At 36.2% G+C, this 22,007-nt stretch overlaps 1 protein-coding gene across 1 annotated transcript in view; it reads left to right on the forward strand.

The window, feature by feature from the left end:
- Positions 1-22,007, forward strand: part of TBC1D8B (TBC1 domain family member 8B) — a 77,734-nt gene that overhangs the window by 21,367 nt on the left and 34,360 nt on the right. Inside the window, exons 3-9 of the mRNA XM_019955442.2 lie at positions 2,856-2,974; positions 3,482-3,707; positions 4,440-4,680; positions 8,127-8,334; positions 8,982-9,149; positions 21,113-21,262; positions 21,755-21,905. Coding sequence (XP_019811001.2) covers positions 2,856-2,974; positions 3,482-3,707; positions 4,440-4,680; positions 8,127-8,334; positions 8,982-9,149; positions 21,113-21,262; positions 21,755-21,905 — 1,263 coding nt within the window. The remainder of the gene's footprint in view (positions 1-2,855; positions 2,975-3,481; positions 3,708-4,439; positions 4,681-8,126; positions 8,335-8,981; positions 9,150-21,112; positions 21,263-21,754; positions 21,906-22,007) is intronic.

Consider the following 22,007-nt stretch of genomic DNA (forward strand, 5'->3'; position numbering starts at 1 on the left):
TCAATTAATATGTGAGACCTGAAGCTTGTGTTCTGGCAGTGTTGATTCTGAGCAAATTTTGGTCAGTGCTACTGCTAACCTGACTCCTTTCTTAAACTCACCTTTCCTGCTTAACCCAACTGCTAGGAAGATGAGAACCTCCCCCATGAAGTTCTTTGTTTCATCTCTAATAATTCAGATGAGGAGAATCAAGCCCAAAACTTAAAGGCTGATCTCTAAGAAAATATAAGCCTGAAAACCTGAACAAGGCATCATATCCTTGAAATATGAAGGGATAACTTACACGTAGTGCAACATATTCATCCATGAATATGTTCAAATGCATCCATATTCAGGTGGTTCAGTTTCTTCCACATGTATCTATTGTGGTAGAAAAGGAATTAGGATGATTCTTCTTAACATAGCAACTCAAAATTAAGAAAAAATACAGTGATAGTTGTTACTTCTTTAATGATGCCATTACAATGTTGGTCTAAATTAGAATCTGAGATTTATGGGGTTTTTTTAATGTTGAAAGGTTGCCTTTTTCTGATTCTTTCTTTCTTCTCCCCCTCTCTTTTTAAAGTAGATATACTTAAAAAATACAAAAGCATGTGAACTTCTGGACAGTTCATGTGTGTGAACATATAGCATACAATTAATTTTTAAAACTGTGTGGCTTGTTTTTTGCACCTCCCTCTCAATTTCCTTTAGTGTTTCTGATGAGTGTTTTCTCTTGACTCTTTCAAATTGAATACCATTTAAACTAAATATGGAAGATACTTGCTGACATCATGAGATGTCTATAACCTCAACTCTAAGTTGAGTTGGTTGAAATTATATCCTCATTTCTTAAAAAAAAGGATGAATATACAACTTACTTCCCAAATTAACTTGATGCAGAAACACAGTGCATGTGTGTTCAGTTGCTCAGTCATGTCTGACTCTTTGTGACCCTGTGGACTGTGGCCTGCCAGGCTCTTCTGTCCATGGTATTCTCCAGGCAAGAATATGGGAGTGGGTTGCCATTTCCTCCTCCAGGAGAGCTTCCCGACCTAGGGATTGAACCTGCATCTCCTGCATTGGCAGGCAGATTCTTTACCTCTGAGCCACCTGGGAAATGCACAGAAATATAGTAGTTACCTATTAGTGAAGCTTCCTTATACCTAAAGGGCCACAATAAAGGCCTTAAAATTTCCCCATGGCTTTTATTTGTGGTTCATTAAAGAAAGTTATTACACATGGTGTGATGACTTGAGTAACATGAATACAGTTCTAACTGATCTGTAGAAAATAGGCAGTTTTGAAGTGTCAATACTTTTTTAAAAAATTATTTTTGGCTGCCACTGGGTCTTCGTTGCTACATACGGGCTTTCTCTAGTTGTAGTGAGCAGGGGCTACTCTTCATTGCAATGCAGACTTTTCATTGTGGTGACTTCTGTTGTTGTGGAGCACAGGCTCTAGGTGCGTAGGCTCAGTAATTGCAGTGTGTGTGCTCAGTAGTTGTGAGGTATGGGGTTAGTTGCTCCACTGTATGTGGTATCTTCCCGGACCAATGATAGAACCCATGTTCCCTGAATTGGCAGGTGGATGACTTCTTAACCACTAGACCACCAGTGAAGCCCATCAATACATTTTTAATGTATCACTCTCCATATGTCATAAAACATACTTAGAAGTCAGGATATTTCTTTTGAGTGAGATTTGTATAATCTACAGTGCTAGGGAGATCCTAAAACTATGTTGGTTATAGGGGAAAATTGATAGATATTAAAATATTAAAATGTTCTTCAAATCAAAGCAACCCAGAGTTAAGTTTAATAACAATGCAAGTACTCTGTCAATGCAAGTACTCTGACCCTCAGTAAACCACCTAACCTTGATTCAGCAGATCACAAGGATTTAACCTTGCTATAGGATTTCTAATCTCTTTTATAAAATTTCTGTAAGTTGACTAGGCTTTTTAATGAAAGAGCTGACTGAGAGAAAGCTCCATAAACACAGTTGAGATCCGTGTTTATGCAGTGTGCATAGAATTGTCATATGCGTGCTGTTTTCAGTCACACAGGCACAGGGCTGACTGTATTATTTGAAGACCAAAGATTAAATTATGTATATTTATATTCTAGTACTCTATATATTTGGGCTTCCCTGGTGGCACAGATGGTAAAGAATCCGCCTGCCATGTGGGGAACCCGGGTTCAATCCCTTGATTGGGAAGATCCCCTGGAGAAGGGAATGGCAACCCACTCTAGTACTCCTGCCTAGAGAATCCCATGTACAGAGGAGCCTGGCAGGCTATACAGTCCATGGCGTCGCAAAGAGTCGGACACGACTGAGCAACTAACAAATACACACGTACACTATATATCACGGCTTCCCTGGTGGCTCAGCAGTTAAGAATCCGCCTGCAATGCAGGAGATGCAGGTTTGATCCCTGAGTTGGGAAGATCCCCTGGAGGAGGGCATAGCAATCCACTCCAGTATTCTTGCCTGGAAAATCCCATGGACGGAGGAGCCTGCGGGCTACAGTCCGTGGGGTCACAAAGAGTCAGATATGACTGAGCGACTGAGCACACACTCGATATATTCTCTTAAAAGAACTGGTTACTGTAGGTACCAGTTACTGGCACCTTGTTTTTAAAATTTTGTATCTTTTCTCGAATGAGTTGTATTTACTTAACTAGTGTTCATACTCACACTTAAGGATGACATGGAGAATAAACATTGTGTCCTGTTCCTTTATGATGATCATTTTTTAAAAGAGCAAATATTATTTTATAGCTTTTTAAACTAAGCTTATAAATATCAAGAGCAGTTTTTTTGTGCGTGTGAAGTTTTCTTTGAGTCTCTCTTTCTCTTTTATTATTAATCAGGTGCTGACAGAGAAGAAATAACCAAACATTGGGAGTGGTTAGAAGAAAATATCATGAAGACCTTATCTGTGTTTGATTCAAATGAAGATATTACTAATTTTGTACAAGGAAAGATAAGAGTAAGTGGCATGGATATAGTTTGTAGATGGAATACTAAACTCTTCGACCCTTTTATTTGAGGATGAAAGTTGCATAGAAGTTCATTGTTTTACTGGCACCTTTCAGGACTGGCAGAAGCACACGTATAAATATCAGAATCAGAGCTAAAGAGAGTTGTAAACTTAGTGGTTATTCTTTGGTGCCCTTGTGAGTGCACTTAGGGATATTTTCTTTAAGAATCTCTTTGAATGAACCCTTCACTCAATCAAAATAATATTTAGCACCTGTATTTTTGGTAGCTTTTTTTTTTTTTTTTGAGGCATTAGGAAAAGATTAAATTACGAAATGGCAAATTTAAAGAAATTTAATTACAAAATTAAAGAGGATCTGCTCACTTCTGTCGTAAGAGATGTAGGTATGTGTGTGTGTGTATACACAGTTTTATTCAAGGAACTGTTTAAACATGTGAGGTATATTTTTGTTGATGGATAATTATTAATTTTCAGAAATTATTTTGTCTCCTTTAGGGATTAATTGCTGAAGAGGGAAAACATTCTTTTGCAAAAGAAGATGATCCTGAAAAATTTCGAGAAGCCCTTTTGAAATTTGAAAAATGTTTTGGTTTGCCAGAGCAGGAAAAGTTAGTTACCTATTACTCGTGCAGTTATTGGAAAGGACGGGTTCCTTGTCAGGGTTGGCTATATCTTAGCACCAATTTTCTGAGCTTCTATTCTTTTTTGTTAGGATCAGAAAGTAAGTGGTTTCTGTTGTTTACTATGACTTTGAATTTACAAACTCACCTATCAACTTTGTGATGGTATTAGGTTGCATGTAAAGTAGTAGAATAGATATTAAAGGTAATTAAACTATACATTTAAAAGTTCACTTCATCTGGGGAAGAATACTTTTAGGACTGGTTGTTTAACATAAGAACCATTTGAATTGTATATAGAATGCCTTGCCTGCTGTGGGAAGCAAATGAATATTAAATGATGATGGTGATCTGACATATCCTTTTTTTCCCTTGTTCTAAACTATGCACTTTCTTCAATCTATATTTAAATAATTGTTTTAAACATACAATACACAATATGTGTAGTAATCATAGTACCTAATGTCCTACAGCTACAAAGAAGAATCAAGCAGTACTGTTCATAGCATATGTATAGCTTTTATCCCAATAGTTATATAATTGTATAAATTGAAATACCAAATTTAATATCAGGTTTAAATATCAAATCAGAAAAAAAGATTAAAAATTATTTAAAATTAGGGACTTCCCTGGTGAATTATATCTGTTCCTAAAATCAGTTGTTGTATGTTCATTGTTATGCTTCAAAATTTAAACTAATCTCGAACTCAAAAGCATTTTAGTTGTTCATAGCATTTTTTAAGTGACTGTTGTTTGTTTTGAAAGACCTGATTGATAAACATTAATCAACATTGAGAAATTTAATCATATCTGCTTATAACTCTAATTTGCAGTAAAACTCATTATCTCCTGGGATGCAGTCTCAAAACTTGAAAAGACTTCAAATGTCATACTGACAGAGAGTATTCATGTGTGTTCCCAAGGGGAGAATCACTACTTTTCAATGTTTTTACATATTAACCAAACATACCTTCTTATGGAACAACTGGCAAACTATGCTATAAAAAGAATTTTTGATAAGGAAACATTTGATAATGACCCAGTCCTTGATGATCCTCTACAAATCACTAAAAGGTATTCAAAGCTTAATTAATATTTATTTTTAAAGTATTGTTTGACCAAAGAATGGTGGCATTGAATAACATTAAAAGATGAATGGATAAAAAAGTTCTGATACATATACACAATGGAATATTACTCAGCTATTAAAAAGAACACATTTGAATCAGTTCTAATGAGCTGGATGAAACTGGAGCCTATTATACAGAGTGAAGTAAGTCAGAAACAAAAACACCAATGCAGTATATTAATGCATATATATGGAATTTAGAAAGATGGTAACAACGACCATATACATGAGACAGCAAAAGAGACAGATATAAACAGACTTTTGGACTTTGTGGGATAAGGTGAGGATGGGATGATTTGAGAGAATAGCATTGAAACATGTATATTATCATATGTGAAATAACATGACCAGTCAAAGTTTGATGCATGAAACAGGGCACTCAGAGCTGGTACACTGGGACAACCCAGAGGGATGGGATGGGGAGGGAAGTGGGAGAGGTGTTTGGGATGGGGTACACATGTATACCCATGGCTGAGTCATGTTAATGTATGGCAAAAACCACCACAATATTGTAAAGTAATTAGCCTCCAATTAAATAAATTAATTTTTAAAAAGTTAACTGTTCTATGTTATATGATAGTTTTTCTTTGGAGTAATCACTGATGTGTGAGTTTTTAAAGTTTATTCATATGCATTTCACAAATAGTATCCTCTCTGAGAAATTTAATGTTAAGAAGTAATAGAAGTTAGATTTGAAAATTATTTAAGATCTCAGTAGGATTTGCTCTGGAGTGCTTTTAGAAACATAGAAGTTTTTGTGTGCATGGTTAGCCTGAGGAGTAGCCTAGATAGATTTAAGGCTGAAATTGTTAAATGTATTGTTTATTTTTAAACACATTTTATAGGTAGTTTCATTTTTTCTTTGTTTACAAAATTTTATTGATATATAGTTGATTTACAATGTTGTGTTAATTTCTACTATAAAGCCAAGTGACTCAGTTGGCTATACATATATTTTTTTTCACATTCTTTTCCTTTATGGTTTATCAGAGGATACTGAATATAGTTCTCTGTGCTATACAGTAAGATCTTGTTTATCCATCCTATATGTAATAGCTTGCATCTACTAATCCCAGACTCCCAATTTTTCCCTCTTCCAACCCTCTCCTCCTGAGAGTTTCACATTTTAGTATAAGGATAAGTTAGTAGAATCAATGGAATATGAGCTTTAGAATAAGATTAGAGCAACCCTGGGAAAAGTTGTAACCTCTCAGGACCTCAGTTTTCTCATCTGTTGTTTGTACCTCAGAGAGCACTTGTGAGGAATGAGCAATATAACATGTGAAAGCACTTTGTAAAATATAAAGCACTAGATAAATAGTAACCATTATTAGTGCCTGCATCAGAAGTATCTGTCTTATGGCTGTTTGCCTCTATATTTGGTTTGCTGAAACCGACCAGAGCCCTTTCATCCTGCTCAACACTCAGAACAGTTGACTGAAATGAGTGTGCCAAAGGAGAGAGGATCCAGAAATAGCTAGTGAGAAGAGCTTCTGACAAGAAGGATGAGGGTATAGACTGTATGGGAAAGTGTAAATAAGAGAAAGCTAAGCTGCAGTCCTGTGGATAGACCAGAACTAGTAACCTGGATGCTGTGTGATTGTTACATAGCCCTAACCTAGGTACAGGTGTTCCTCTTGGCTATTCTTAACCCATTCCTAAAATCTATATACATAAGGGTTCCCTTTGTGAGCCTTCTTACTTTTCTGGAAATAGATCGGCAAGGTGAATTTGTTTTACACCTTACTATCAAAATTAGGTCCCAGTGTGCATGATTTAAACTCTATAAGGATTAAGAATATAATTTATGTTATGTTATAGTGAAGCATTTGTTTATATAGGTTGTTTTGATTGGCCACCCTAAGCATAAACATTTTATCTATTTTATTTCCCTTAAAATATCCTAAAAGGCCACTTATCAATGAGTTATTCATAACCAAGTCTGTATTTAAATGAGATATAGTAGATTCATTTTTGTCTATGTGCATTTTTAAAAGAACCTACTGAAAATTAGGGCTTCCCCTGCAACTCAGCAGTAAAGAATCTACCTTCAGTGCAGGAGACATGTGGGTTTGATCCCTGGGTCTGGAACATCCCCTGGAGGAGGAAATAGCAACCCACTCCAGTATTCTTGCTGGGAAAATCCCATGGACAGAGGAGCATGGTGGGCTGGAGTCCATCAGGTGACAAAGAATCGGACATGACTGAAGTGACTGAGCACATGCATTGAATATCATATATATCTAAATCCTTTTCCCTAGTACATTAAAAAAAAAAAACAGATCATTTAGACTTCGTCTCCAAATGACATTTTTAAAATAAAATGGAATATCTATTGCTTTGGTTTATTGTTTTTACAAATATGAATTATAGTAGCTAAATTCAGTGTATATCCTTCCAGACCTTTTAATGCATGAATTAAAAAATATTTGCCAAAAGCATGAATGGGATTAAACATCACATATTATGCTACAGTCTACTTCTCCTCTTAAAATAATATATTGCATACATCTTTTCATTCATATAAAAAGATCTTATGTTTTTCAATAATAGTGGAAAAACCCACCAAATTGCAATTTAAGTGAGGTAAAAATTGTGAGTCTCTGCTCATATTTATCAGAATTATTTTTAAAAGACATGGTGAACTGCCACATATTCAAACAGTATATGCTGGAAGGATAAATTTAGTTTTAACTTTTTTGGCTTAGAGTTAGAACTTGCATAATTTACTCACTACCCCAGATGGCTTTGCTGCTTAGCTCAAGTGTTTAATGCCTCTAGAAAAATTGTGCTATTTTAAGCAATTGTTTTTTATTTATATATTTATGTGTCAGTTAACAAGTCATCTGTATTTATTGACACCCATCCTGTGCCCAAAACTGTGAAAGCACTGTTTTATTGTGTCTCTACTTTGAATTTTTTAAACATTCGTTTAGATTTTGGCTTCATTTGATTTTAATGTTATTTTTATGTACTAGTCTTCCCGTCTAAATTTTGATGCCGTAAATTTTCATCATTTTGTTTAAACTGGGTAACTCTCTTGATTTTCCTGATAACCAGGTGTAAAAATTATTATCTTCCAAGATTGGTTTTAGCCATATTCACATATGAATATAATAATAGAATAATCTCCTAGCAAATCACCCTTTAACAGATGGTTTGAAGACCTACATCATCTCTAGCTGTTGTGCATTGGAATCTACTAATAATACAAAACTGGAAAAGAGAACAAATTGGTTAGGAATCAGTGTGTTTCTTTCATTCCATAATTTGTTGAAGAGCATAGCATGTAGTGTTTAATCGTTCTGTTTTACAGTGCACTTAATCAGTGTAGACATGTGTACACTTTAGAAGGCATCATTTGAGCCCCTTCTTTTTTTCTTTCCTATAGAGGTCTGGAAAACCGAGCCCACAGTGAGCAATTCAGTGCTTTTTTTAGGCTGCCCAAAGAAGAGACTTTGAAAGAAGTACATGAATGTTTCTTATGGGTACCATTCAGCCACTTCAACACTCATGGAAAAATGTGCATCTCGGAAAACTATATCTGCTTTGCTAGCCAGGATGGCAATCTGTGTAGTGTAATCATTCCATTACGAGAGGTAAAGTAAGTTTAGTTGCATATCAGTTTTTAGTTCAAAAATGTTATCATTCACAGAGTAAAATACCCTTTAATTTTGTAAATTATTAAAAACAATGTGCAACATCTTTTTAGTAATTTTTAAATAATCTTTTTTAAGTTCCATAATATTCTCCAGGATAAGAGTACCATTCCTAAGGATAAGAGTACTAGGATAAGAACCTTATAGCTCTTATTGAAAATGAAAACAACTAAAAGTTTACGTACAACATAAGGGTTTGGGGTGATGCAACATAGAGTATAATCACTCAGACATTTATGACATGAATACCAACACTATCACATTTGATATATATACATGGTCAGAAAGAAAAGAATTGATAGCTTTTGTATAAGTCAAAAATCAGTTATCAGTATTGCAGCATTGAATTTTTACTTTGGTCATTTTTAAAGGTTACATGTTAACCTTTCCCTTAAGAAGTGAAATAACTTGCGCTGAGATTGCTTGTATCAGTGATACTACTAATACCCAAAGTCTATTCCTTACTAAGTCCTACCACAGACCAAAACTTGTTGCCACAAAAAACAAATAATAATAAGCTAAGCCATTTTGCCTGACCTTGTCAAAAATGAGAAAAAAAGTGATTCACTTATGTTTTCATCCCCCAGGTCTTAGCTATAGATAAGACAAATGATTCCAGCAAATCTGTCGTCATTAGCGTCAAAGGAAAAACAGCTTTTCGCTTCAGTGAAGTAAAAGAATTTGAGGAATTGGTGGCAAGGCTCAGGCTCAAGTGTGGGGCAACTTCAACTCAATATCACGATATTAGCACAGAGGTAATTATATACCAATCAAATCATTTTGAAAAAAGATTTATGTTTGTGTGGTCCCCTCTTTAAAAGGAACTCATAGTACCTTTCCTATTTATACTTATGTTTAGTTTTTATAAGATGAATACCAAAGAAATTGTATTCTCTAAGTTACCATCATAAAGCAGAAGTGAAAATTAGGGACGTTATCATTTTTTAGGAATTCAGACTTTTAAAAAATTATCTTGTTATTTTTCTTGACTATATTTGTTGTTTAATCATATATACATACCTTATACTTTCATATAACATGGCTTTTAACAACTCAAACTATGTTTGAGAATTCAATGAGGCATTAAAAAAGGACTAATTGCTGTAGGGAGATGGTCTGATAATCTTTTTAACATCAAGCAGGTCAGCCTTATTTATATAATCTGGGCCAAAGCAAAATAGTGACATATCTATTTACTTGTAAAATATTAGACAAGGCAGATATTCTTGGCAAAAGATAATTAAAAGCCTGATTTTGATGTTTGTCTTTTATGGAAATGTAGTTTCAATTCAAATTAATTTTTCTTTTTCAATCTCATGTTTTAATAGATTGATAAAACATTACAACTACTTTTATTTTAATTAAAAATTCAAAGAAAAAATCAACATTGGCTTCACTGGCTATATTATTTTACTTGGATTGGATTATAGAGGCTTTTATTTCTTCCCCTAGAGCAGAGACTGAAAATATTATGCTAAGTCAATGAGAATGCAGAATTGACAAGACTGACTCTCTACTTGATAATAGAAAAGTGCAGTGAAAGCATATAATTAAAAAATATGTATATATTTCCGTTTAAGAGTTGGACATGACTTAGCGACTGAACAACAACAACAGTCTCTGTTCCAGACACAGAACCTTCATGTTGGCCATTTAAGAGTTTTTGTGCCCCAACTTGCTAATCTTTCATTCTCGTCAAATATATATACCCACAGTATACGACAGTTTGATGTGAGGACATAAGTAAACTGATCAGTCTTGCTCACATATTCTTGCTTATCTCACTTTTGTTTTTCAGTCCTAAGTCCATTTCAGATTCAGTCTCTGTGTTGGATGTAACGCTCTGTTTATCTTTCCCTTTCCTTTAATTTATCTGTTTATCTTAAACCTGAATACCTGGAATTTTTTTCCCCTGAAAATTCTCAGATGCATCTTAATAGTTGGATATGCTCAATTGTCAAGAAAGGATTTTGTTTCAAAATGAGTTTGCCGTCTTTTCAGATGTACGTCAAAGTTCTAAGGTTTTCTAGTTTCTCTTACCCATTTTTAAAGATTTTAACAAAGATATGTACGAAATACCAGTTAGTAAACTGGCTTGCTTGGAAATGTGTTTGTTTTTTTTTTTAATTGACAGAACATTCTATTTTCACTTAAGATTTTTATCTTCACCGTGAGGAGGAATATTAACTTGTTTTACTATAATCTGTATATGTCTAGCTTTATTTTTAAACTACATTTTAAAAAATAGTAAAGAGAGCTTTTTAAAGAGGAGCTGGTTCCATTTGATTTCTAAATGACAGACATTGTAGTTATTTTATAGCTACACCTAGCATACTGAAACAAAGAAAAAATTATATTAAAAAATTATACACAAACAAGTCTTTTTATTCTAAATCTCAAGGAAGTCTAAATCAACAAATCTAAATATGAATACAAGAAGGATTAGGAAATTTTTCCCATGAGTATATCAAATTGTGAAACAAAGAACAAATGCTCCCAGAAACAACTGGGAGTATGCGTAAGTATCAGTTCTGTCTAAATTTTTAAATATGTCAATTAAAATTCTCCACATTTTGTTAAGTTAAAATCCAGGTGTATACACAGGTTTTGAAATTTTCCAATCAAATGCTTAGAAAACACATTAATCTTTTATTTTTTATTAACACATATACTCAAGAAATATTACCAGATATGATAATTTTTCAGAACTATAATAAGTGAAAGAAAAATGGGCCCTTTTAGGTTAGTTTTAAGCAAAGTGACTTAAGAGGGAAAGTACTGCTAAAGATCCTTCACTTGATGCTTTGCAACTACATTGTAAGTGGATCATGGAACTATAGAATGTCAAGAAGAGGTAGAAATTGAGCTGTGCATTGGAATGTTTAAAAGGGCAAAATCTACAGATTATTGAAGTGTTTATAAATATACTTGTTTCATTAGTTTTCATAACCAACCCTATCTAACGGCTTCCTTATCCTCCATGATAATGCAGAGAAGAATAATACTTTAGGGCTTCCCTGGTGGCTCAGTGGTAAAGAATCTACCTGCCAATGCAGGAGACAAGGGTTTGATACCTGATATGGGAAGATCCCACATGCTGTGGAGCAACTAAGCCTGAGCTCCACAACTTTTGAGCCTGTGCTCTAGAGCCTGGGTGCTCTAGAACCCATTCTCTGCAACAGGAGAAACCACTGTAATGAGAAGCCCAAGCACTGCAACTAGAGAAAAGTCCATGCAGCAATGAAGACACACCACAGCCAAAAATAAATAATTTCTTAAAAAAGAATAATCTAACCCACACAACTGATGTTTTCTTTGCCTTGTCAGAATAAAGTAATATATTTTCTGTAGCTATAATGTAAATTAGAGATGCTTAAGCTGTGTGGATTTCAACATTTCTTGTTGTTCATTTGCTAAGTCATGTCTGACTCTTTGTGACTGCATGGAATGCAGCATGCTAGGCTTCCCTGTCCTTCATTATCTCCCAGAGTTTGCTTAAACTCATGTCCATTGAATGCCATCCAACCATCTCATCCTCTGCCATCCCCTTCTCCTGCCTTAAATCTTTCCCAGCTTCAGGGTCTTTTCTAATGAGTTGGCTCTTCACACCAGGTGGCCAAAGTATTGGAGCTTCAGTATCAATCCTTCAGTGAATAATCAGGGTTGATTTTCTTTAGGATTGACTGATTTGGTCTCCTTGCTGTCTCAGGAGTCTTCTCCAGCACCACAATTCAAAAGCATCAATTCTTCGATGCTCAGCCTTCTTTATGGTCCAACTCTCAAATCTGTACATTACTACTGGGAAAACCATAGCTTTGACTATACAGACCTTTGTTGGCAAAATGTTGTCTCTGCTTTTTAATGTGCTGTCTAGGTTGGTCATAGCTTTTCTTCCAGGAGTAAGCTTCTTAATTTCATGGCTGCAGTCACCATCCGCAGTGATTTTAGAGCCCAAGAAAATGAAGTCTGTCACTGTTTTCATTGTTTCCCCATTTATTTACCATGAAGTGATGGGACAGGATGCCATGATCTTGCTTTTGAATGTTGAATTTTAAGCCAGCTTTTTCACTCTCCTCTTTCACCCTCAGCAAGAGGCTCTTTAGTTGCTCTTTGCCTTCTGCTATTAGCATTATCTGCATATCAGAGGTTTCTCTAGGCAATCTTGATTCCAAGCTTGTGATTCATCCAGCTTGGCATTTTGCATAATGTACTCTGCAAATAAGTTAAATAAGCAGGGTGACAATACAGCCTTGACATACTCCTTTCCCAATTTGGAACCAGTCCGTTGCTTCATGTCTAGTTCTAACTGTTGCTTCTTGACCTGCATACAGTTTTCTCAGGAAGCAAGGGTAAGGTGGTCTGGTATTCCCATCTCTTGAAGAATTTTCCACAGTTTGTTGTGATCCACAAAGTCAAAGGCTTTAGCATAGTCAATGAAGCAGAAGTAGATATTTTTCTGGAATTCCATTCCTTTTTCTGTGATCCAACGGATATTGGCAATTTGATCTCTGGTTCTTCTGCCTTTTCTAAATACAGCTTGTACATTTGGGAGTCCTTCACATACTGTTGAAGCCTAGCTTGAAGGATTTTGAGTATTACCTTGCTGTCATGTGAAGTGAGAGCAATTGTGCAGTAGTTTGAGAACATTCTTCAGCATTGCCATTCTTTGGGATTGGAATTTCAACATTAGGAAATCAGAAGTTTTATTAAAAATAAAATTAACACTAATTTAAAGTTATGTACAATGTACAGTCAAACCAGTCAATCCTAAAGGAAATCAATCCTGAATATATTCATTAGAAGGACTGATGCTGAAGCTGAAGCTCCAATACTTTGGCCACCTTGTGTGAAGAACTGACTCATTAGAAAAGACCCTGAAGCTGGGAAAGATAGAAGGCAGGAGGAGAAGGGGACCACAGAGGACGAGATGTTGGATGGCATCACCAACTCAATGGACATGAATTTGAGCAATCTCTGGGAGATGGTGAAGACAGGGAAGCCTGGTGTGCTACAGACTATGGGGTTTCTAAGAATCAGACATGACTGAGTGACTGAACAACAACAATGTACAGGAGCATATTTTAAGATAAGCTTGTGATATCTAAGGGAAGTAGTTCTTTGTATTTTTGTTGTAGTTTTTGAATTTACAGGTCAACAGTGGCCCCCAGTCATTATTATGCTGTGTTTAATGAGATATTTTAATTTAAATCTAATTGTGGAAAAGTTAAAGTTACACATACAGAAATATTTATCTTTCCTCTGCCTTTTCTTCACTTTTAGAAGCCATATGCTATTTCTAAAGTCAATAGCAGATACTAAAAACCAAACCAGTCTAAGAATACCCTTTATAAAGTCAGCAACCTATGTTGCTTCTTCATGTGATTGGATTTTGCTCAGTCACTAAATGTCTGAATAGTGCCAAATTTATAACCATCACAAGTGTGAGCATATATTTATATACAGCATATTCTACATATCTATATAGCTATATGGATATATAGAATTGTTATGGCCTTGGGGTAAAATCCTCCCATTCAAAGTGCCAGAACAAAAATAAAAGTTAAGAAATTTAAGCTTATCTTCCTAATTCTATATTATGCTCTTCAAATCAAATATTAAATTGATTTTTAAACAAACATCTTTGAAGGTAAATATGAAACACAAGATGCAGGTTCAATCCCTGGGTTGGGAAGATCCCCTGGAGAAGGGAATGGCAACCCACTCCTGTATTCTTGGCTGGAGAATCCCACGGACAGAGGAGCCTGGCAGGATACAGTCCATAGGGTTACTAATAGTCAGACACAACTGAAGCAGCTGAGCAGCAGCAGCGTGTTAATGTGACTTTTGTGAATACTTAAAAGGTAATCATGGAGAGAAGCAGCACACTTGCTGTCAGTTTTATATGTTGACATTTGGCATTTTATAAGGGTTATTTTTATTTTCCTTCTTGGCTACTTTTACTATAGTTTAGATATACAACTCGGCGATGGCACCCTACTTCAGTACTCTTGCCTAGAAAATCCCATGGACGGAGGAGCCTGGTAGGCTGCAGTCCATGGGGTTGCTGAGCGTCGGACACGACTGCGCGACTTCACTTTCGCTTCTCACTTTCATGCATTGGAGAAGGAAATGGTAACCCACTCCACTGTTCTTGCCTGGAGAATCCCAGGGACAGGGGAGCCTGGTGGGCTGCTGTCTATGGGGTCGCACAGAGTCAGACACGACTGAAGTGACTTAGCAGCAGCAGATATACAACTACTAGATAAGCTGGAGTCTCAGTCATATGTCCTAAATTAAGAGAATGCACTTTACTTTGAGATCCAGACTACAACCATGAATTTTTGAATTGGTTTTGGGAAAACATAATCCCTAATTAGAACATCAAAATTTAGCATTAACAGTAAAGTATATTTGTCAAGTAGAGAGGGAGATGGCAACGCACTCCAGTATTCTTGCTTGGCAAATGCCATGGACAGAGGAGCCTGGCCAGCTGTAGTCCATGGGATCACAGAGTCAGATACATACTTGTCAAAACAAGCTTTTTTAAAAAAGAAAGTGTTGTAACACGGGACATATACTCACTAATAATTGTTTTTTTTTTCCTTTCTAAGATTCTTCCGTCCTACCCTTATATTCAGACATTGTTTTGAATACTCCTTTTAAACTTTCCCTGAATCCTCTTAACTTTCAACCCTTCTGTGTTGTGTGTTCAGTCGCTCAGTCGTGTCCAACACTCTGTGACCCCATGGGCTGCAGCATGCCAGGCTTCCCTGTCCTTCACCATCTCCTGGAGCTTGCTCAAACTCATGTCCACTGAGTGCCATCCAACCTTCTCATCTGTTGCCCCCTTCTCCTCCTGCCTTCAATCTTTCCCAGCATCAGGGTCTCTTCTCATGAGTTGGCTCTTTGCATCAGGTGGCCAAAGTATTGGAGCTTCAGCTTCAGCATCAGTCCTTCCAATGAATATTCAGGGTTGATTTCCTTTAGGATTAACTGGTTTGATCTCCTTGCAGTCTGAGGGACTCTTGAGTCTTATCCAGCACCACAGTTTGAAAGCATTTGTCGGCGCTCAGCCTTCTTTATGGTCCAACTCTCACATCCATACATGACTACTGGAAAAACCATAGCTTTGACCATATGGACCTTTGTCAGCAAATATCGTCTCTGCTTTTTAATATGCTGTCTAGGTTCGTCATAGCTTTCCTTCCAAAGAGCAAGCGTCTTTTAATTTCATGCTGCAGTCACCATCCACAGTGATTTTGGGGCCCAAAAAAATAGTCTTTCACTCTTTCTATTGTTTCCCCATCTATTTGCCATGAAGTGATGGGACCAGCTGCCGCATCCTAGTTTTATGAATGAGGGGTTGCCTTTTCCAAAATTTTATGTAACATATGTATTCTTTTCAGACTGATTCCTTGGCAGTATGCATGTTTCCCCCATATCTTTTTGTGGTTTGATATCTCATTTTTTAAATTAAAAAATACAACAGATACTTGTTAAACTTCAACTATGTGTGTAAGGAACTGCCAGGTTCTTTCCCTGCCACCACCCCCAGATTTATTGTGATAATTGACAAATTGTGTAAGTTTAAGATGTATGATGTGATGATTTGATACACCTATATTAAAATAGGCCTTAATATATCTGTATCAAATCATCACATCATATATCTCAAACTTACACAATTTATATGTCAATTAAATGATTACCACAGTAAAGTTATTTCACTTATCACCCACTCATGTAATTACAATTTTGTAGTTGTAAACATTTAAATTCTACTCTCATAGCAACTTTCAGATATACAATATTGATAACTATAGTCATCATGCTGTAGATTAGATTCCTAGGGTTTATTTCTCATATAAACTAGAAGTATGTACACATTAACCAACATCTCTTCATTTCCCCCTTTCCTAGCCCCTGCAAACCCCATTCTACTCTGCTTCTGTAAAGCTGGCTATTTTAGATTCCACACGTAAGTGAGATCATACAGTATTTGTCTTTCTGTGTCCGATTTATTTCACTTAGTGTAGTGTCCTTAATGTCTGTCAATGTTGTTGCACATTGCAAAACTTCCTTTTATGGCTGAAGAATAATTTTTTGTTTATCTGTATACCACATTTTCTTTGTTGATTAATCTGTCAACAGTTAGGTTTGTCTTAGCTTTTGTGAACAATGCTGCAGTGAGCATATGGGATGCAGTTATCTCCTGAAGATAGTGACTTCATTTCCTTTGACTATATACTGAGAAGTGGGATTACTGAATCATATGGTCGGTCTTTTTTTAAAAACTTTATTTATTTATATTTTTGGTTATGCTCGTCTTCACTGCTATGCTCATCCTTTCTCTAGTGTCAGCAAGCAGGGGCTACTCTTCATTGAGGTACACGGGCTTCTCACTGCGGTGATTTCTCTGCTTCTCTTGTTGCGGAACACAGGCTCTAGAGGACAGGCTCAGTAGTTGCTCTGCAGCATGCGGAATCTTCTTGGACCAAGGATCAAACCCGTGTCCCCTTCCTGTATTATATTGAGGCAGGCAGATTTTTAACCACTGTACCATCAGGGAGGTCCCCAAGTGGTAGTTCTTATTTTTTTGAGGAACCTTCATACATGTTTTCCATAGTGTGGCACCAATTTGCATCATCACAAACTGTGCTTGTGCTCTCTTTTTTTCCATATTCTTGCCAACACTTAACTCTTGTCTTTTGATAAAAGCCATTCTAACAAGTGTGTAGTTATATCTCATTTGTTTTTCTTGCTTAGTTTCTCTGGCCCGGATGTATGGCACTTTGTTGAATAGTAGTAGTGACAGTGGGCACCCTTTTCTTGTTCTTAATCTTAGAAAGCTTTTAACCTTTCACCATGGAGTATGATGTTTGCTTTGGGCTTGTCACACATAGCCTTTATTATATTGAGGTATGTTTCTCTGTATCCACTTTATTGAAAGTTTTTATTGTGAAAGGATGTTGAATATGTGTCAAATAATTTTTCTGCATCTATTGAAATGATCATATGGTTTTTGCCTTTCATTCTGTTCATTTTATTGATTTGTATATTTTGAACCATCCTTGCCTTCCAGGGATCGTAGTTGATCATGGTGTACGATCCTTCTAATGTGCTGTTGAATTCAGTTTGCCAGTATTTTGTTGAGAATTTTTGCATCTGTATTCATCACGGATTTTGGGCCTGTAGTTTTCTTTTCTTGTAGTGTTCCCATCTGCTTTGGTTTCAGGGGACTGCTGGCCTTGTAAAAGAAGTTTGGGAGTGTTGACTCCTATTTAATTTTTTGGAAGAGTTTGAGGATTAGCATTAATTCTTCTTTACATATTTGACAGATTTCACCCATGAAGCCAGGGATTTTTGTTGTTATTGTTGGGAGATTTTGTATTGGATTCAGTTTCCTTACATATCATTGGTTAAGTTCAGATTTCCTATTTTTTATGATTATATCTTGGTAGATTGTATGTCTCTTGGAATTTGTGCATTTCTTCAGTATCATCCCATTTATTGGCATATAATCAGTCATAGTAGTCCTTATGATCTTTTTAATTTCTGTGTCATCAGACAAAATCTCCTCTTTCATTTCTAATTTTGCTTGAATTCTCTTTTTTTCTTGGTAAATCTAGCTAAAGGTTTATCAGTTTTGTTTATCTTTAAAAAAAACCAGCTCTTAGTTGTGTTGATTGTTCATGTCTTTTTATTGCTGAAAAATATTCCATTTTTGGATATATTTGGATATATATAATATATGTATAATGGATATAGCAGTGTTTATCCATTCACCTATTGAAGGATACCTTAGTTGCATCCAGGTTTTGGCAGTTATGAATAAAACTGCTATAAACATTCATGTGCAGATTTTTGTGTGGATGTGTTTTTAGCTTATTTGGGTATATCCCTTGGAGCACAGTTGCTGAATCATAAGGTAACCTATGTTTAGCTTTATAAGAAACTGTCACACCATCTCTTAAAGTACTGTACTGCTTTGTATTCCCATCAGCAATGAGTTCTTGTCCCACATCTTCATTAGCCCTTGGTGTTACCAGTATCCTGGATTTTAGCCATTTTAATAGGTATGAAATGGTATCTCACCCTTTAACTTTGCAGTTACCTAAAGATGTATGATATTGAGCATCTTTTCATATGATTGTCATCTTTATATACATATATATATTATATATATGTACATATATATATAATATATATATATTGGGTGAGGTCTCTGCTTAGGTCTTTTGCTTACTTTTTAACCGAGTCCTTTATTTTTTTTAAACAGTTTCCTTTAGTTCTTTGAATATATGTATAATAGCTGGTTTCCATTCTTAGTTTAAAAAAATCTAAGAAGTGAGGCCCTTTAGGGACACAATTGTTGGTTGCCTTTTTTCGAAAAAAAATTGTATTTAAAAATAATTTAATTAATTAATATTTTGGCTGTGCTAGGTCTTCGTTGCTGCAAGGGCTTTTCTGTAGTTGTGGCGTGCAGGGGCTGCTCTCTAATTGCAGTGTATGGGTTTCTCATTGTGGCACAGGCTCAATAGTTGTGGTGCACAGGCTTAGTTGCTCCGCAGCATGTGGGATCTTCTTGGATCAGGGATCAAACCCATGTCTCCTGCATTGTCTTCTGTGTCTCCTTTACCACTGAGCTACCAGGGAAGCCCCTTGTGTGTATTTTTAAGCCTGGCTTCTTCAGATCACCCCCTCAGTCATTATAAATCAGTGGTCAGCCAATGATGGGTCAGAGATGTCCTTAAATGCCTTGAACCATTAAGTTCTCCACCTTTTCCAAGGAGATCTTTGTGTAAAGGTATTCCTCATACTTTAGGCAGTTTATCAGTCAGCCTTAGTTTTCATTTCTTATTTCCAAGATCAGCCAGAGTTGAGTGACGGGGGCCTTCTCCTGTCCCATCTTGTTCCTGGGCAGGTTCACAGTCTTGTATACTCATGTATACTTTCAGATTCTGAAGAATATGTTGGAATCTTTCAAAGTTCCCTTATGGCCATCTTGTTTTCAAAGCCTTCCTTTAACATTTTAGCCAGGCTCTTGTTTGCTTCAAATTGAAATCATAGCCTTAGGCAGCTGTGACATTATCAGCAGATTGCTGTGGTTTTCTTATAATGCCCTGAGGAAAGTACTTTTTACAAAGAACTGAGCTCTGAATATGCAGGTCAGGAAGCAACAGTTAGAACTGGACGTGGAACAACAGACTGGTTCCAAATAGGAAAAGGAGTACGTCAAGGCTGTATATTGTCACCCTGCTTATTAACTTATATGCAGAGTACATCATGAGAAATGCTGGGCTGGAAGAAGCACAAGCTGGAATCAAGATTGCCAGGAGAAACATCAGTAACCTCAGATATGCAGATGATACCACCCTTATGGCAGAAAGTGAAGAGGAACTAAAAAGCCTCTTGATGAAAGTGAAAGAGGAGACTCAAAAAGTTGGCTTAAAGCTCAACATTAAGAAAACTAAGATCATGGCATCTGGTCCCATCACTGCATGGGAAATAGATGGGGAAACAGTGTCAGACTTTATTTTTTGGGGCTCCAAAATGACTGCAGATGGTGATTGTGGCCATGAAATTAAAAGACGCCTACTCCTTGGAAGGAAAGTTATGACCAACCTAAACAGCATATTAAAAAGCAGAGACATTACTTTGCCAACAAAGGTCCATCTAGTCAAGGCTATGGTTTTTCCAGTGGTCATGTATGGATGTGAGAGTTGGACTGTGAAGAAGGCTGAGCACCAAAGAACTGATGCTTTTGAACTGTGGTGTTGCAGAAGACTCTTGAGAGTCTCTTGGACTGCAAGGAGATCCAACCAGTCCATTCTGAAGGAGATCAGCCCTGGGATTTCTTTGGAAGGAATGATGCTAAAGCTGAAACTCCAGTACTTTGGCCACCTCATGCGAAGAGTTGACTCATTGGAAAAGACTCTGATGCTGGGAGGGATTAGGGGCAGGAGGAGAAGGGGACGACAGAGGATGAGATGGCTGGATGGCATCACTGACTCGATAGACGTGGGTTTGGGTGAACTCTGGGAGTTGGTGATGGACAGGGATGCCTGGCATGCTGCAATTCATGGGGTCACAAAGAGTCGGACGTGACTGAGCGACTGAACTGAACTGAACTGAGCTCAGAATCAAATCCAATGGTAAAAACACCCTGGGAATGGAGTTTTCTGGGTAGCTACTAATTCGGTGAAAATATTGACTGTGTTCTGGGGATGGGGCTTTTAATGAACCTCCAAAAGATCCATTGGCTGTGATAGTTCTGACTTTCATGACTACCATACCTTTGAACTTGAAAGGGAGGGAGGATGGGAATAACTTGAAGTTAAAATGTAACAGACTGGTGTTCTTACTGAGGTTCAATAGTTTTTTTTTTTTTTTTTTAATTGATACTTTTCAGTTCATTCTGTACCTTTGGTTAATTTCCAGTGTTCTGAACTGTTTTTTGCTTTTTAATATTTTGCCAGTATTTGTTTGCCCATATAAAGGAACTGATTCACTAAGGTCCTGAGTTTGATGTTCTTGACATTGGTTTGTTGACATCCCTAATTTTGATAGAAAAACAAAGTTCTTCTGAGACATTGCATTAATATTTATTATGTATATAAATCGTGGTTCTTAAGTGACAGATAAAACATTAGCACTTTTTCCTCTTGCAGAAACTTTTAGGCATACATTTGGGACAATTACATTCTTTCTTTTTCAGGTTCCTGTTAGTTCTGATTCTATAGACCCATCTGATGATACTGAGGTACAGTCTTTGACATGTCAGAGAGAATGCAGCAGAACTGTGAACACTGAAGCTTTAATGACAGTATTTCACCCTCAGAATTTGGAGACCCTTGATTCCAAAATGGTAGGAAAACAAAATATTTAAATCTGTGGATTGAAACAATTGATTAAAAATAAAAATATTAGACTAGAAGGTATTGCAACTGAAAATTCTTCTTTTAGGGCTAGAAAAGATTTTCTAGCAGATACAAAATACGACTATTATCTAGAATTAAGATGAAAATTGAATCTTGGGTTTTATTTGCATAGATTTCTGACAGTCAATCCTAATTGGAGTGATTGGTGTCCTGATTTTCCGATTTTAACGTGAGTTTAGCTAAGAACTAAAATAGTAAATTAAAGCTGTTATGCTCACATGGGTTTAGAAGATTTTTGTGATGACAGTGTTCCAGTGGTTAGCCCATCTGTGAATACCGATTTTGAATTTCTATGTTCTTATTTTCCATAGGTATTGTTTTTTGGTGAAGAAAGTTGTCAAGTTATTTGAAACTTAATTTCAAATTAAGTTAATTTCTCATCATGTTTAATTGCTTTGATTTTTTTGTTGTTGTTACAGTTGAAAGAAAAGATGAAGGAACAGTCCTGGAACATTCTATTTTCAGAATGTGGACGTGGTGTTAGCATGTTTCGGACCAAAAAGACTCGAGATCTGGTTGTAAGAGGGATTCCAGAGACCTTAAGAGGAGAGCTCTGGATGCTTTTTTCAGGTATTAAACTTACTCACTTTATTCATTTAACAGACATTAACTATGCCCCAATAAAAATAATTACAAAGATGGCTAGAACAAAGTCTTACTCATCATCCCATC

The sequence above is a fragment of the Bos indicus genome, chromosome X (assembly GCF_029378745.1).
Source record: "Bos indicus isolate NIAB-ARS_2022 breed Sahiwal x Tharparkar chromosome X, NIAB-ARS_B.indTharparkar_mat_pri_1.0, whole genome shotgun sequence".
Taxonomy (NCBI): Eukaryota; Metazoa; Chordata; class Mammalia; order Artiodactyla; family Bovidae; genus Bos; species Bos indicus.